Source organism: Sminthopsis crassicaudata, chromosome X (assembly GCF_048593235.1).
Source record: "Sminthopsis crassicaudata isolate SCR6 chromosome X, ASM4859323v1, whole genome shotgun sequence".
Lineage (NCBI taxonomy): Eukaryota > Metazoa > Chordata > Mammalia > Dasyuromorphia > Dasyuridae > Sminthopsis > Sminthopsis crassicaudata.
In genome coordinates this window covers 3,004,935-3,021,753 of record NC_133623.1, presented here as the reverse complement: position 1 = coordinate 3,021,753, position 16,819 = coordinate 3,004,935, and the positions used below count along the sequence as shown (strand labels likewise).

General features: G+C 46.6%; 1 protein-coding gene across 1 annotated transcript; it reads left to right on the top strand.

Annotated features, from left to right (window-relative positions):
- The first annotated feature begins 4,753 nt into the window (after nt 1-4,753).
- Nucleotides 4,754-12,478, top strand: P2RY4 (pyrimidinergic receptor P2Y4). The gene is made up of 2 exons (XM_074277253.1): nt 4,754-6,293; nt 10,408-12,478. The coding sequence occupies exons 1-2, from the start codon at nt 5,251-5,253 to the stop codon at nt 10,409-10,411; spliced, it is 1,047 nt and encodes a 348-aa protein (XP_074133354.1). The 5' UTR covers nt 4,754-5,250; the 3' UTR covers nt 10,412-12,478.
- The last annotated feature ends 4,341 nt before the right edge of the window (nt 12,479-16,819 follow it).

The following is a 16,819-nucleotide window of genomic DNA, read 5'->3' as shown; positions in this document are numbered from 1 at the left end:
TTCTTTCTTATGGCTGCTAAGAGTTCTTTTGAAAACTGTTTTTTTTTTTAAATTATTATTTCTATTGGAAATGGCTTTTGGGCTTATGTACTTGTTAGTTTCCTCTGTGTTTTGGAGAGTCTTGTTACAGATATTGGCCACACTTTCTCATTGAAAGCTTCCCCTCTTAATCTAGCTGCCCTGACTTGGTTCATGCAAAATGTGGAAATAAATGGGATCGAAATGTTCTGTTGCCAATGAGGCGATTCAGACCATCTTGTGATGAGAGATCCAGCTACACCCAGAGAGAGAACTGTGGGAACTGTGGATCACAACATAGCATTTTCACTCTTTTTGTTTGCTTGTATTTTGTTTTCTTTCTCATTTTTTTTCCCTTTTAGATTTTATTTTTCTTGTGCAGGATGATAATTGTAGAAATATGTTTATATGTATTGGACTTAACATATATTTGAACATGTTTAACAACAACAACAACAACAAAAGAAATGTTCTGTTGGCTCTGCTGTCACCTCTCCCTAGTCATAGTTGTGAAAAGGACCTTGCTTTTCTGTCCTGGCACCAATCTTTTGTGCCAGTGCCTGCTTCTTGTGTCCATTGCCTGTTACTTACCCTTGCTTCCATCCTTTGTAGATCTCTTTAAAAACTCAGTGGGTTAACATAGCATTTCCACTCTTTCTGTTAGTGTTTGCTTGCATTTTTGTTTTTCTTTCTAGGTTATTTTTACTTTCTTTCTAAATCTGATTTTTCTTGTCCAACAAGAGAACTGTATAAATATGGATACATATATTGTATTTAACATATACTTTAACATATTTAACGTGCACAGGACTGGCTGCCATCGAGGGGAGGGGGGGGAAGGAGGGGAAAAGTTGGAACAGAAGTTTTTGCAAGGGTCAATGTTAAAAAATTGTCCATGCAAATGTTCTGTCAATAAAAAGCTATAATAATAAAAATTTGTATTGCAATATTACTAAAAAAAAAAAACAAAACCCAACAACAACAACAACAAAAATCTCAGTGGGTTAATGAGTTCCCCATGTTTAAGATCATCCTCTAAGCACTCCTTCATTTCCCATCATCCGAATGTTCCTCTTTGTATCTTTGGAATCTAATTAGTACTGTCCTTCTGGGGCACTCCTCCAAACTTGCAATAGTAGGTCTGGATCCGCAGAGATCAGCCACAATCCTCGGGATCTCCAGTGTGCTTCTCATTAACACGCAGATTACTCAATGGCCTTGAGCAAAGCATTTGCTCAGAAGGTAGAACTAAAATGGTGGTTATAAAAACATTCCCTCAGAAGACGGGGATGTGTTCACTCCCAAATACATAAAGGATCCATGGGAAGACTTAGACTCAGAGTATGGAGGCAGTGAGGCCATCCGTAGAGAACATGGGTGGCAAAGAGGTGACATAGCTCTCCATAGTGGAACCTCAACTCTCTGATTGTAATTCTCAGCTCCCAAACCTGGAGTATTCCAGCACTGGATTCCATGCATAGACCTAAGGGGTATGATTGTTTTTCTGAATCACAAGATATTTCCTGTGTGTCATCATCCATCTCCAGCCAATGGACAAAGCCCTGTTATCTTTTCTTACTGATAAGGGCTTATTCATACATTTACATGGAAATTTCCCCCAAATCTTCATTTTTGAAGAGGACCAATGATATAACAGGGCATGTCTAGACTTGTGAGTGAATTGGATTTAAGTGAGGCAGTCACACAAAGCCATCAGGTTCCCTCTCACTTCCGGAATCACTCAAGTCCAGGGGCAAGACAGGAGTCGGGACGACTGGAAATGCAATGGATGACCTTGGCTTGTCTGACCAAGCTCTAAGTTCTCCACAGTGCCTGCTTCAGCCACCTTCATGGCCATTGGAATGATTGTTCTCATCCCCACCCCCCCACCCCGCCCATTTTGCTGACAGTAGTCTTCACATGTTTGGGGTAGACACCCCCCTCCTATCACCGCATCACCAGTGGGTTTGGGGCTTTTCTGTCACCTTCAAACTAGTTTAGCCTGTCTAGAGAGATCATTCCTCTGCACGTGGTACAGCTTCTCGGTGCATGTGAGAGTTGGGGGGAGGGGGACACTTCCCTTCCTGCCAATTTTCTCCAAGGGACACATCATTTCCTGCTAGAAAGGGAAGCAGGAGGTTCGGTCACTCTGCTCTTCTCAGAGGCAGGGGTTCTAGGCTCACTATCTCCCTGTTCCTCAGTTCTCTCATCTGCAAAATATACCTACACACTCTCCCTCACAGAATTGTTGTAAGGAATATGCTTTGTCAGCTCTAACACATGTAATCTGAGTCCTGAACCTATGAACATGGGGCTCTCTCCTCATTGGTGGAGATCAGTGTTCTGTGCCTGCATGAGGAGATTCGTGGGAGTCCCTTCATTCTCTTTGAGCCTCTTCAGTGGCTCTAGGTACTTCTGGTTTCCATCTTGGATCCTCCTTCTTTCTCTCTCTCTCTCTCTCTCTCTCTCTTTTTTTTTTTTTTTTTTTTTTTTTTTTTGTGAGGCTGGGGTTAAGTGACTTGCCCAGGGTCACACAGCTAGGAAGTGTTAAGTGAGATCACATTTGAACTGGGTTCCTCCTGAATTCAAGGCTGGTGCTCTATCCACTGCGCCACCTAGCTGCCCCGGTTTCCATCTTGGAAAGAGAGGATGAACACGGTCCACCCGACTTTCCATTACTGAAAAAAAAAAAAAAAGCCTCTGAGAAGAAGGTGACATGAAAGGAGCCGGCAGCCTCTCGGATATCCCTAGGCCCAGCTTGCTGCACTTGGGACTTCAGGGAGTTTCCCAGTGGGTGAGATGTGAGACTCGCCTTTGATTGAAGTGGGTTACCTTGCTCCCAGTGGGAGAACTCCTTTCCTTTACATTGTCTATTAGACTTTCACCCACTTACACCTTCTCTGCTCTCTATTCAATTGCTATTCAAATCAGATATGTGGATTTCTCCACTACTTTCTTAACAAAGTATACATCGTAAACAAAGCGAATACATTGTAAACAAAGTGTCTACATTGTAAAACCTTGTAAAAATTGGTGGGAAAGGGATCAGACCTTGCATATAGAGCTTAGGGTCCTGTTCTCTCATTCAAGATTTGGTGACCAAAAGTTAGCTTGAAACTGAAAATAACATCTAGATGGAGGATATTCAAAGGAATGGACAGGCCTAGTTCTAGCCCTCTACCCCCCTCCCCCCCAGAAGAGCAGAGGCACCCAGCTTCCTGCCTCCCTTTCTAGCAGAAATTGATGTGTCCCTTGGAGAAAGTTGGCCGGAGGAACAGAAGTGGCAGGAGAGAGCGATCCCGCCTTCCTTTGCGACACATAGGAGGGGCCTCATGACACATGCATTATTTTGGGAGCCTAGGGCAGCTGGGAAGGGAGTGGGGGCCCTGGGGACAAGAGAATGGAGAGGAGGCCAGTTCCAGAAGACTCCGCTAGATGGCGGCAGCAGCAGCCTCTAGAAAGTGGAGAGCAAACTGGCTTGGAGGCGCCTGCAGCGTGACCTTTGTTCTACGTGGATGAATCCATGTGATAGTGTGTGCAGTCGCGCGCGCGTGAGTGTATGTGTTTGTGTGCGGGTGTGCATGTCAGTGTGTGTCTCAGTGTGCTCCTGTGACTGCGACGTGTCCGCAGGTGAGTGTACATCAGGGTGTGAGCGTATGTTTATGTATGAATGGGACCGAGTGTACAAGTATGTGTACGTGTGTAGGAATGTGTCTATGTATGGGAGTGGCTATGGGACTGTATGCATATACACCATACGTGGATCAGCGTGTGTGTCACCCGAGGGATTGGATGGGTGTTTGTGAGCCACACGAGTGGATGACTGGACGTGTGCACATGTGAGTGGATATATGAATATCGGTGCATCTGGATTGTATGACACATGCATGTTTGTGTGTACAGACACCAGGAAGTCTGTATTTATGTGTAGGAGCACATATGTTCACACATGTACCTTTGAGCGTACGCTTTGTTGAGAGTATTGAGAGTGAAAGGCTCAGCAAGCCTCATCTCTGGGCCACGGAAGCCCAGGGTTAGGGCTAGCTCTGGAACCCGTCCGAGACGCTGGCCATCAGAGACTCAGCTGAGTCCTTCCTTCCCCTCTGTGAAACAGCAGGGCTTCCTCGGGCCAGATTTTCTGTCTTGTGAGGGAATTGTGCCCCACCCCAAGTCCACAGGCCCAACTGTGGGTCTGTCTGAGGAAGGAAGGCCCTGGTACCCCCTGAGCTCTAGGGCCGGCTCAGCATCAAGGCTTCCCCTTCCTCCTACCTCCAGGAACCAGTTTAGTGCTTGTCAAGAAAATATTCTAGTCTAAACTTGCCCTGACTTCCCATCCTTCCCCAGGCCCCAAAGCTTCCCCTTGGAGCCACAGTTTTCCAGGGAACCTAGGCTAGGGGGCACAGGACTGAGCGAGATGGGATTCTCTCCCCGCTGCCCACCTGGCCTCCCAGGCCAGATGACTATAGAAAGCCACCACAGGGGCCACGGGACAGATGGCCCATATTGTCTGGGTAATTCTGGGTGAATCACCTGGCTTCCCTGGCCCCCAAGGTTCCTCCTCTGCCCAAAGAGGTGGTACTAGCTGGTGTCTGAGGCTCCTGCCAGTGAGGATCCTCAGATCTTGTGAGCCTATGAGCTTATGGGATGGGATGGCATGGCATGGGAGGAGGAGCAGCCCTCCCCCTTGGGCCCCACCCTCCAGCTATGCCCTCAGGCACAGGGAGCAGGCAAGGCAGAAACACCTGAACTCAGCTCCAGGGGACCAGGTAGGAGCAGCGCCAAGGCCTGTGGCTAGCTAGGGGTGAGCCTCGGGCTCCCTAGCTAAGCCCCTTGGCCTTCTCTTTGACCTTGGGATCGCAGATCGGCATAGGGGCTGGGAGGCAGACTGAGAGCTCCCCAAAAGCTCTAGCCTGCTTGGAGCTGGGAAGGAGAGCCGGGAGCTGCTGAGACAGGAGTGCCGAGCTCCACCTCCCTCTCCTCTCTTGGCCGAGAGTCAGGCATCCTGGGTTGAGATCTGGCCGGCCTTACCTACTTTGAAGGGCAGAGGCCACTGTGGGCCTCCAACTCTGACACGCCCTCTTCCACCTTTCCCGGAGAGCCGAGGTGATTTCCCCTGCCGCCTTATCTCCTTGTTCCCAGAGGTTTGGGGAATCAGCAGGGTACTCCTTGGTTCTGGGATCCCCTGCGCCCACCAGGGGCCCTTCTTCCAGGTAGCCTCCCTTCCTCCAGGCCATGACCAGCAGCGACACCCCAGCGCCGGGCTTCCCCAGCCCGTCCCCAGGGCCAGGCTCCGGCAGCGGGGACATGGAAGTGGCCTGCTGGTTTGATGAAGAATTCAAGTTCATCCTGCTCCCGGTTAGCTATGCCGTGGTCTTCGTGGTGGGCTTGAGCCTCAACATCCCCACCCTGTTCCTCTTTCTCTTCCGCCTCCACCCCTGGGATGCCACGGCCACGTACATGTTCCACCTGGCGCTATCTGACACCCTCTACGTGCTGTCGCTGCCCACCCTCATCTACTACTACGCGGCCCGCAACGACTGGCCCTTCGGGACCGGCCTCTGCAAGTTTGTGCGTTTCCTCTTCTACTGGAACTTGTACAGCAGCGTCCTGTTCCTGACCTGTATCAGTGTGCACCGCTACCTGGGCATCTGCCACCCGCTGCGGGCCCTCCGCTGGGGCCGGCGCCATGTCGCCAACCTCATCTGCCTGGCCGTGTGGCTGATCGTGGCGGCTTGCCTGGTGCCCAACCTCTTCTTCGTGACCACCAGCACTCGAGGGGACACTACCCTGTGTCACGACACCACGAAGCCTGAGGACTTTGACCACTACGTCCATTTCAGTTCGGCCATCATGGCTCTGCTCTTCGGGCTCCCCTTTCTGGTCACCCTGGTGTGCTACGGCCTCATGGCACGGCGTCTGTGGCGGCCCCTGCCCGGCGCGGCTCAGTCCTCCTCCCGCCTCCGCTCCTTGCGTACCATTGCCGTGGTGCTGACTGTCTTTGCCATCTGCTTTGTGCCTTTCCACATCACTCGTACCATCTATTACTTAGCACGGCTCCTGGAGGCAAATTGTTACACGCTGGGCATCGTCAATATCACCTACAAGGTGACCCGCCCGCTGGCCAGTGCCAACAGTTGCCTGGATCCCGTGCTCTACCTCCTCACAGGGGACAAGTATCGGCGGCAGCTGCAGCAACTCTGCTGCAAAAGGCCCAATCAGGCCCGTACGGTTTCCTCCCTGGTCCTTGTGTCCCGGCCTGAGGAGAGCAGCTGCAGGTAGGGGGATGACCCCATCGGCCAGAGGGCACATCATCCCGAAGGCAGGGGATTGGAATATGGGGGGGGGGATTGGTGTCTGATGAGACTACCCTGACAGGGCTGGCTCAGGCCTCCCTTTGCCCCCTAAGAGATTCCCAAGTGAGGACCCAGCCCTGAAAGTGGCTTGTCCTTGTCCCTGAGGTCTTTCCTACTCCATCTCCGGCTGGGGTTCTGCTGATGGGAACCAACTCTAGCCAAAGCCTCCTCATCACTTGGAAGCCAAAGCTGCTCAGTGCAGCCAGAGAGCCGGCAAGTTTTGCCTGGTATTTGCCACCTGTTCACAGACCTCAGTTTCCTCATCTGTAGAAAGATGGGGCTGGACGAGATGGTCCCTAAGTACTTTCTATCTCCTCTGATCCAAAGAGCCCGCTTCCGAGTACTATCCAGACCCTGTTGTCAGTCCTGAGCTATTCCTTTCCATTTGGGGATGGACCCGTATGAACTTTCCAGGGTGTCAGACCCAAGGTGCCAAGGACCTCTGGGGATTCTGGGCTGACCTGATTTATGTAATGCTGACAGACAGGAGAAGAAGGGGGGTGCCTGGGGATAAGGCCCCGAGAATGGGCGTAATCCCCAGCCTGTGTATTCTGGAGCATCCTCCAGCAGATGGAATACTTAAGGTCAGATTGTCAGGAGCTTAGAGGGAGTGCTGGGCCCCTGGAGGTGGGGTGGGGCTGTGGGGGTCACCCAAACCGCCAGGCTAGGCTGACAACGGCCTTTGGAACCGAGCCTGCTACCAAGTGGGCCTGCCTCCTTTATTGCTGTTTGCAGACAGCATATTTGCCCAACTTTCAGACTTAATTAAAGGCCAGTTGGGTCATAGACAGATGGAGTGAGCCCGAGAATGGGGGAGCCACAGGGACCCTTCATGGACTTGTCCTTTTCTGGTTTATTTAGCTCTTGTCCTGGATCTCAGTAGGGAGGGAGAGAGGGAAGGAAGGAAGGAAGGAAGGAAGGAAGGAAGGAAGGAGGGAGGGAGGGAGGGAGGGAGGGAGGGAGGGAGGGAGGGAGGGAGGGAGGGAGGGAGGGAGAGAGAGAGAGAGAGAGAGAGAGAGAGAGAGAGAGAGAGAGAGAGAGAGAGAGAGAGAGAGAGAGAGAGAGAGAGAGAGAGCACAAGCCAGAGAGACTTGTGACCTCCAGGCCTTGGTTGCTCTCAGACCTTGAATGATGGCAGCCTGGACTTCCTTGGAGGAGGAAGGCTGTTTGACTTCAGTGCTCTCCCAGCCCCTAGTGTCAGTGGGGTGAACTGGGAAAGGGCAGTTCTGGAGTCATGAGCCTTAGATTGAAGTCTTGGATCTGACACTTATTATGTAACCCTGGGGAAGTCACTTCTTTCCAAGCCTCAGTTTCCTCCTCTGTAAAATGGAGATAGTAATCCTATCTACCCGCTTGGCTGGGTTGTTCTGGAAAGGTGTTTGATGACATGTGAGAGCTTTTCCTCGGGCAGCCATAGTCCCCTTCTGGCTCCCTTCCTTCCTCCCAGATTTCTGGTGCAGGCCCAGGAGGTCTGCTGTCTCAACATCAGAGGCCCTGAGAGCTGGAGCCTGGAGCTTGGTCTCAAGCTCAGAAACTGAGATAAGCCTTCCTTGTCGTGAGTCTCCCTGACTGAGTCTCCCAACATTCAGACCCCTCGCTCCCGTCAGTCCGTTTGTCTTTGCTTGGCTCCCTCGGATGTCTTCAGTGCTGCCCCTGCACCCTGCCCTTTTCCACGTCCTTGACCTCCTGATCCCCAAACAGATCCAGGTGACCTGAGCAACTAGTGGAAGGAAGGAGGGAGTGAAAGAACGTTTATAATGGGCTCTGTACTGAGCTTGGGGCTGAGACTGAGAGAAGAGCCAGATAGACTTGGAGTGTGAGGAGCTCCCGGTCCAATGGGGAAGGGGGCAGGACCTGGACGGGCGAGGTGAAGGGTGGGAGTAGAGGGTCAGTTCCAAGAGCTCCACGGTCCTTTGAGCACGTCTTCTCCATTGCTAGCCTGACAGCCATCGGATGGCGCCGAAGCCTTGGGTGGTGAGAAGTCTTTTTTGGCTCTTCCTTTGTGTTGGCCAGGGCTCGGGGTGGGCCACTTGCCAAGTCCTGGCTCTATAAGAGTCACTTCCCTGGACTGTAGCTGGAAGCAGTGCTAGTGATCTGGATGCTCTGGGTATGGTGCTGGTCTCAGAGTAATGAGCCAGGATATCTAGGCTTGTGGCCCCGGGCCCACTATCAATTAAACTGTGTGTTCTCAGGTAGTTACTTTATCTCTCTGGGCCTTATGTGTTCCATCTGTAAAATGGGAGGGGTTTGGCCTAAGGACTGTCGAAGGCTCCTGGGTCCTCGCTTCTTCCAGCACTGGGGTGTCCCTAGCTGCTTTCCCTTGGGAGCTCTGCTGGATCTCTTCTGCTTTCCTCAGGCCCGAGGCCCACTTGTTCTCCTTGACCTTGCTTTCTCCTTACCTAAGAAGATCTGGGCCATCTGGCCTGGCTTCCCTCAGTCATCCTGCTCTTCACGTCCTGGGAACTCAGAGTCTGCACTCAGCCTTCCCCCCCAAGTCCAGAGTGGGGAGCCGTTCGAAGACTCCATCTGTGTCTGGGCTCTGACCTGCCCCCCCCCCACCCCAGCCTATGTCCTCCAGACTCCCTACCTGCTCCCTTATTCATCCCTGCCCAATTTGGCATCTTAGGCCTTCCCTTCCCACTGAGCTAGACCTTTCTGCTTAAAAAAAAAAGAGCAACCTCCAAACCCCTTCCTGTCCCACCAAGCTCCTTTGCTAAAGCCCTGCTTTCCTCCCATTGGTCGTGGCCCCAACATAGGCCATCTGGCCTTTGCTTCTTTTCTTCCTCCAAAGACCCCTCAGTCTGCAGACCCTCCAGCCTTTGCCCCTGTTCCGTGCTGTGTGACATCCCTCCCCGTGGCACTCCTCTGGGTTCCAGTCAATCCGGCAACATTTCTCTTTGTCTTTCCTCCCAAACCAGCCCCTCTCCTGACCTGATATCCTCCTCCTCAGCCATCTTTAGTTTTCCTTTCTTCTTCTCGATGCCCTTCCCAGCCGCCTCATCTTGACTTGACTCCCAGCGTTCCTGATTAAGCCCCCAATTCCTCCAGACTTGATTCTGTACCCATGTCTCCTCCCCAGTCTGGGGCTTTACTGCTCCTTACTTGAACTCTGGTACTGGCGGGGAACCAATGAGGTAGCACTGCAGTGCCTAGCACTGAGGAGACCGGAGTTCAAAATTGACCTGATGCTACTCTGTAAACTACTTAACCACTGCCTGCCTCAGTTTCCTCAACTGTTGCTGCTGCTGCAGTTCTTTTCCCAACTGCTCTCTCTGCCTTCACTCTCTCATACAGATGCTCTGAGCCACAAAGGGAAGATTCATTTTCCACACGTCTTTTGCTTCCATCATGCTCCCTGGTTAGAAACTCATGAACTATAGGGTCAAACTAAACCAGTATCTCCAGTTTTTTTTTCCCAACAGAAATCCTTAAATCCAGACAGACAAGTATTTTGATTCTTTCAGGAACAGCCTTTGTGTCCTTTCCTGCCTCCAGATCTTTGCAATTTCTGCTTCTCCCACCTGGCATACGGTCCCCCCTCCAGCCCAACTGCCATCCTTCTCCTGAACCACTTGCTGGCAGTGCCAGACCTCTGGCCATCCCCTGTGCCATCCCATAAGTGACTGGAGTATTCTTGGCTATTTTCACCATGTGCCTTTGGGTCCTCCCCAGACTCTCAGCTCCCTCAGGAGTTTAGACCCAGCTCTTTGTATCTCCCCTAGCATGGAAAGAGCTACACAATGAATATTTGTTGAAGGGATGAGAGGACAAGTCCAGTTGATGGGCTGTCTTTCCCAGCAGCACTTGTGCTTTAAGATTGGAACCCAAAGGAGGGGGTGATTTGGAGGCTCTGGAGGAGGAAATAGATAATTTTTTCAGGAGATGCCTTTCAATTTTCACCTTCAGGGGGTGCCTTTCAATTTTCATCAGGCATGGGGCCTAGTGTTTGAATTACAGTCTGAGGGAGCCTCAGCAGCAGCCAACCAAGCCAACCCAACCTGAACCTGAATTTCCATATCTTAAACATCTCTTCCAGGTAATCAGCAGCCTTTCCCTGGAAATCTCAAGTGGGAGAAAGCAGCCCCCTTGTCTTGTGGACACAAAGTCTTCTTGGCATATGGACACCCTGAGCGATCTGTGATTTCCCGGATATGGGTATTTCCTCTCATGGTGCAGATTTCAACCCATCCTGAGGAACTCTCGACATATCCTTCCATAGGTCCTCGATGGAGGCTCCATACAAAGAAGCAGGGTTAGGGTGAGCCCTGACTCCTCCCTTCCCCAGTCACATTTTTGAGATATCCCATTCTGAGCTATCACTGGAACATTCAGGCTTTCACGGGAGCATCTATTCAGAGAGATCAGTTTATCTACTCCCTCTACTTATTTTCAGATGAAGAAACTATGGTCTGGAGAAGGAAACCGACTTGCCTAAAGAAAGTCACATGGCTAAGAAGTCGTAGCACTGGGATTTGAGCATGGGGCCTCAGGACTCCACCTCCATTTGACTTTCTACTGTATCATAGTGCTTTTCTCAATTGAACCAGACTTTAGTCTATGTTCCTGAGCTCTCTACCTGCCTCCAAAAGGCCTTCATTTTCTTATCTTTGCCCTATCAGCCTGCCCTGATCCCCAAGTGGTAAATAAACCTGGGTCCCCAGCTTCCAGAGCCAAGGCTCATTCCATTGTGTTCTGGGTTAGTCCATCTTTGCGCTCCCTCAGCGCCCTGTTTAATGGCTGGCGAATAGTAGGCATAGGATCCATGGACTGACCTGGACTTAGTTCACTGGTGAAGGGAAAGTGAGATGGTTTATTACCTGCTCTCTCTCCCCCCATCCTTTTCCTGTCTCCATCTTCCTCCCTCTCTTCTCTTTTCTCCTCCTCCCCCTCTCTCTATCTCTGATTTTGTCTCTCTCTCTGTCTCTCCCTTTCTCTGTCTCTCCTTCCCTCTCTGTCTGTCCCCCTCTTCCTCCACAGGAGTAGCCCTGCTTTTCCACCAACAAACAATGCCTGGGCAGCCTCTTCTCATCCTTGAGCCAGCAGCCGCCTTGGGTGGGAGCTTCTTGAGGGTGAGAGCAGCCCCTGGCCCCACTCCAGGGCTCGGAGGCCTCTTCTCCTGGCTTGTAGGCCTGTTGACAAGTCTTCCTCTGCCCCGGTGAGCATGATCTCTCAGATGCCCTTGTATCTGTCTGCCTATTGACTCCGCCAGCCATGTTGTACCTCCCATTGGACCCAGGCCAGAGCTATTGCCTAAAGAGATTGTACTTGTACCAACAACTAGCTAGGACCTGTCTGCTGGCCTTATTCTCTACTACCATCCAGCTGCAGCCAAGAGTCTCCTAGCAGGGGGAGTCCCAGGCTTTCCTGTTTCAGGGTGAGGCTGAAACTTCATAAGATCTCATGTAGTTATGGGGAGGTTTCAAATGAATGCCCCCCTGGTTGGGGGCACGGGGAGGGGAAGGGAAAGGGGGAACAAGACTGTACAGATAAAGGAGGGGGATTTGCCATGGAGAAAACAAGTGGACAACATAATTGGCCCCAGTTCCTAGGTCAGGGCTACCTCTTGCTCCTCCCTTCCCCTGTCACCCCTTAGCAGGTACTGACCAGGAACTGTTCTTGTTCTGCCCTGAGAAGGGTCCTGGGATTCAGGGGAGAGGGAAAATTGGGATTTGGTAGCTACCAGAATGGGATTAGATTACCAAAATTGGGAATGGATGGATTAGATGGCAAAGGGATTGTATACAGAGAAGAACAGAGAATTGATAGTTTAGCTTTGAGGAACATCCATGGTTAGAGATCAGGAATGGGAAAGGGCCAGAGAAGGATACAGTGGGGACACTCAGAGAGATGTAGAAGGAGACGTAACAGGGATATTAGGGAAAGAGAGGAAGCTGAACCGTTCTTCACAGCAGAGAAATGGGGAGCCCATCTACAATGCTAAAAGCAGTCACTGGGGTCCTTGGTTTTCCTTAACTGCCTTTCTTGATTATAAGGGAGGGTTCATCTGGGGTGGGGTGGGGAGGGGCAAATATCTGGAAATGACTGTGATGGATGACCAAAAGGCATCAATAAAATGTAATGTTTTGTTTTGTTTTGTTTTTTACAAATAGCTTTTGTATTTCAAAAATGAAAAGCAATAATTAGGAGCTATTTTTGCCCAATTGTATGACAATAAATTTGAGAATCTAAGTAAGATAGATGAGTACACACAAAAATATAAATTGTCCAGATTAACAGAAGAGGAAATAAAATACTTAAATAAACCCATTTTTAAAAAAGAAATTGAACAAGCCATCACTGAACTCTTTAAGAAAAAAATCTCCATGGCCACATGGATTTACAAGTGAATTCTACCAGACATTTAAAGAACAATTATTTCCAATACTACATAAACTATTTGGGAAAATAAGTGGAGTCCTGCCAATTTCCTTGGTGCTGATACTTAAACCAGGAAGATCCAAAACAGAGAAAGAAAATTATAGACCAATTTCACTAAAGAATATTGATGCAAAATATTTAAATAAAAGATTAGCAAAGAAATTGCAGCAATTTATCAGCAGAATAAGACATTATGACCAAATGGGATTTATACCAGGCATGCGGGTTGGTTCAATATCAGGAAAACTAGCAGCATAATTGACCATATCAGTAATGAAGCTAACAGAAATCATATGATAATCTCAAATGCAGAAAAAGCTTTTGACAAAATACAGCACCCATTCCTATTAGAAACATGAGAGTGCATAAGAATAAATGGAGTTTTCCTTAAAATGATAAGTAGCATCTATCTAAAACGATCCACAAGCATTACGTAGAATGGGGATAAGCCTGGAGCATTCCCAATAAGATCAGGAGTGAAACACAGATCTCCATTATCACTGCTATTATTCAATATTGTACTAGAAATGTTAGCTTTAGTAACGAGAAAAAAAATAAATCAAAGGAATTAGAATGGACAATGAGGAAACAAAACTATCGCTCTTTGTAGAGATGATGTATACTTAGAAAATCCTAAAAAACTACCTGACACAATTAACAACTTTAGCAAAGTTTTAGGATATAAAGTAAGCCCACATAAACCATTGACATTTCTACATAATACCATCAGTGCCAGCAGTGAGAAAATTCCATTTAAAATAAATGTGAACATTTGCCAAGACAAACCCAGGAACTTTATGAACACAATTATCAAATATTTTTCAAACAAATAAAGTCAGATCTAAATAATTGGAAAAATTTTTGTAACAATGCCCAAAGGCCATTGTCTCTAATGGATTTGTTTCCCAAAGAGGGAAAAGGACCCACAGGTGCAAAAATATTTGTAGCAATTCTTTTTGTAGTGAAAAGCAACAGAAAACTTGGTGGCTGCCCATCAGTTGGGGAATGGCTGAATAAGTTATGGTACATGAATATAATAGAATGTTATTGTTCTATAAAAAATGATAAACAGGCTGATTTCAGAAAAGTGTGGAAGGACTTATGTGAACTGATGATAAATGAAGTGAGTAGAACCAAAAGAACATTGTACACAGTAACAACAAAATTATGTGATGATCAATTGTGGTAGACTTGGCTCTTTTCAACAATGAGCTGATTCAAGACAATTCCAATAGATTTATGATGAAAAGTGCCATTCATATCCAAAGAGAGAATTATGATAACCGAATGTGGACCAAAGCAGAGGATTTTCACCTTTTTGTTGTTGTTTGCTTGCTTTTCTTTTTTTTTCCTTGTTTTTTTTTCCCTTTTGATCTGATTATGCACAGCATGATGAATATGGAAATATATTTAGAAGCATTGTACATATTTAACCCATATCAGATTGTTTGCTGTCTTGGGGAGGAGGAAGGAAGAAGGAGAGGGAGAAAAATTTGGGACACAAGGTTTTGCAAAGGTGAATGTTGAAAACTATCTTTGCATATATTTGGAAAAATAAAATACTATTAAAATAAAAAAATATCAATTGCTCATTGGTAGCATGAACTAATATAATAAAAATGACAATTCTACCTAAATCAACATACTTATTTAGTGCTATAAAAATCAAATTGCCAAAAAATTATTTTATAGAGCTAGAAAAAATCATAACAAATTCATCTGAAAGAACAAAAGGTCAAGAATATCAAGGGAATTAAGGAGAAAAACCTGATCTAACCATTCTGGAGAGCAATTAGTCCAAAGATTATAAAGCTGCATACCCTTTGATCCAGCAATACTACTAATAGGTCTGTATCCCAAAAAGATCATTAAAAAGAGAAAAAAGACCCTTATGTACAAAACTTTTTAGAGCAGCATTTTTTTTTTTTTGTGATGGTAAGGAGTTGGAAACCGAGGGGATGTCCATCAATTGTGGAATGGCTGAACAAGTTGGGGTATATGAATGTATTGGAATACTATTGCTCTGTAAGCAATGATGAACAGGCAGATTTCAGAAAAAGCTGGAAAGACTTACCTGAACTGATGTTGAGTGAAGTGAGCAGAACCAGGAGAACACTGTGCACAGGAACAGCAAAATTATGTGATGATCAATTGTGATGGACTCAGCTCTTCTCCGCAATACAGTGACTCAAGACAATTCCAATAGACTTGTGAAGGAAAATACTATCCATATCCAGATTCAGTTTTCTTTTAACTATGGAGACCAAATGCAGATCAAGGCATACTATTTTCATTTCTGTTTCTTTTCTCATGGTTTTCCCCTTTTGTTCTGATTTTTCTTTCACGACATGACTAATATGGAAATATGTTGAACACGATTGTATATGTATAACATATCTGATTGCTTGCTGTCTTGGGGAGTGGGAAGGAAAAGGAGGGAGGGAGAAAAATGTGGAAGTCACAAGCTTACAAAAGTCAATGTTGAAAATTATATTTATGGGTAATTGGAAAAATACTATTAAGTGAAAAAAAATCGCTTTTGTAACCATGTTCCATTGTCCCAGTGTATCCTTCTAAAGGTGACTGAACAACTTTTTAAACTGGGTGACTTGGGCAAACTGAGTCTTAAGAAAGTCCCTCATGTGAATATAATAAAGATGACAATACTCTCTAAACTAATCTATTTATTTAGTGCTATACCCATCAGACTCCCAAGAAACTATTTTAATGACCTAGAAAAAATAACAACAAAATTCATATGAAAGAACAAAAGGTTGAGAATTTCAAGGGAATTAATGAAAAAAAAATCAAATGAAGGTGGCCTAGCTATACCAGATCTAAAATTATATTTTAAAGCAACAGTCACCAAAACCATTTGGTATTGGCTAAGAAATAGACTAGTTGATCAGTGGAACAGGTTAGGTTCACAGGACAAAATAGTGCACAACTATAGCAATCTAGTGTTTGACAAACCCAAAGATCCCAACTTTGGGGATAAGAATTCATTATTTGACAAAAACTGCTGGGAAAACTGGAAATTAGTATGGCAGAAACTAGGCATGGACCACACTTAACACCACATACCAAGATAAGATCAAAATGGGTCCATGATTAGGCATAAAGAATGAGATCATAAATAAATTAGAGGAACATAGGATAGTTTACCTCTCAGACTTGTGGAGGAGGAAGGAATTTGTGACCAAAGGAGAACTAGAGACCATTATTGATCACAAAATAGAAAATTTTGATTACATCAAATTAAAAAGCTTTTGTACAAACAAAACTAATGCAAACAAGATTAGAAGGGAAGTAACAAACTGGGAAAACATTTTTACAGTTAAAGGTTCTGATAAAGGCCTCATTTCCAAAATATATAGAGAACTGACTCTAATTTATAAGAAATCAAGCCATTCTCCAATTGATAAATGGTCAAAGGACATGCACAATTTTCAGATGATGAAATCGAAACTATTTCCACTCATATGAAAGAGTGTTCCAAATCACTATTGATCAGAGAAATGCAAATTAAGAGATACCACTACACACCTGTCAGATTGGCTAAGATGACAGGAAAAAATAATGATGAATGTTGGAAGGGATGTGGGAAAACTGGGACACTGATGCATTGTTGGTGAAGTTGTGAACAAATCCAACCATTCTGGAGAGCAATCTGGAATTATGACCCCAAAATTATCAAAATGTGCATACCCTTTGATCCAGCAGTGCTACTACTGGGCTTATATCCCAAAGAAATACTAAAGAAGGGAAAGGGAGCTGTATGTGCCAAAATGTTTGTGGCAGCCCTTTTTGTAGTGGCCAGAAACTGGAAAATGAATGGATGGCCATCCATTGGAGAATGGTTGGGTAAATTATGGTTTATGAGTGTTGTGGAATATTATTGTTCTGTAAGAAATGACCAGCAGGATGAATACAGAGAGGCTAGGAGAGACTTACATCAACTGATGCTGATTGAAATGTGCAGAACCAGGAGATCATTATACACTTCAACAATGATACTGTTTGAGGATGGATTCTGATGGAAGTGGATATCTTGAATAAAGAGAAGATCT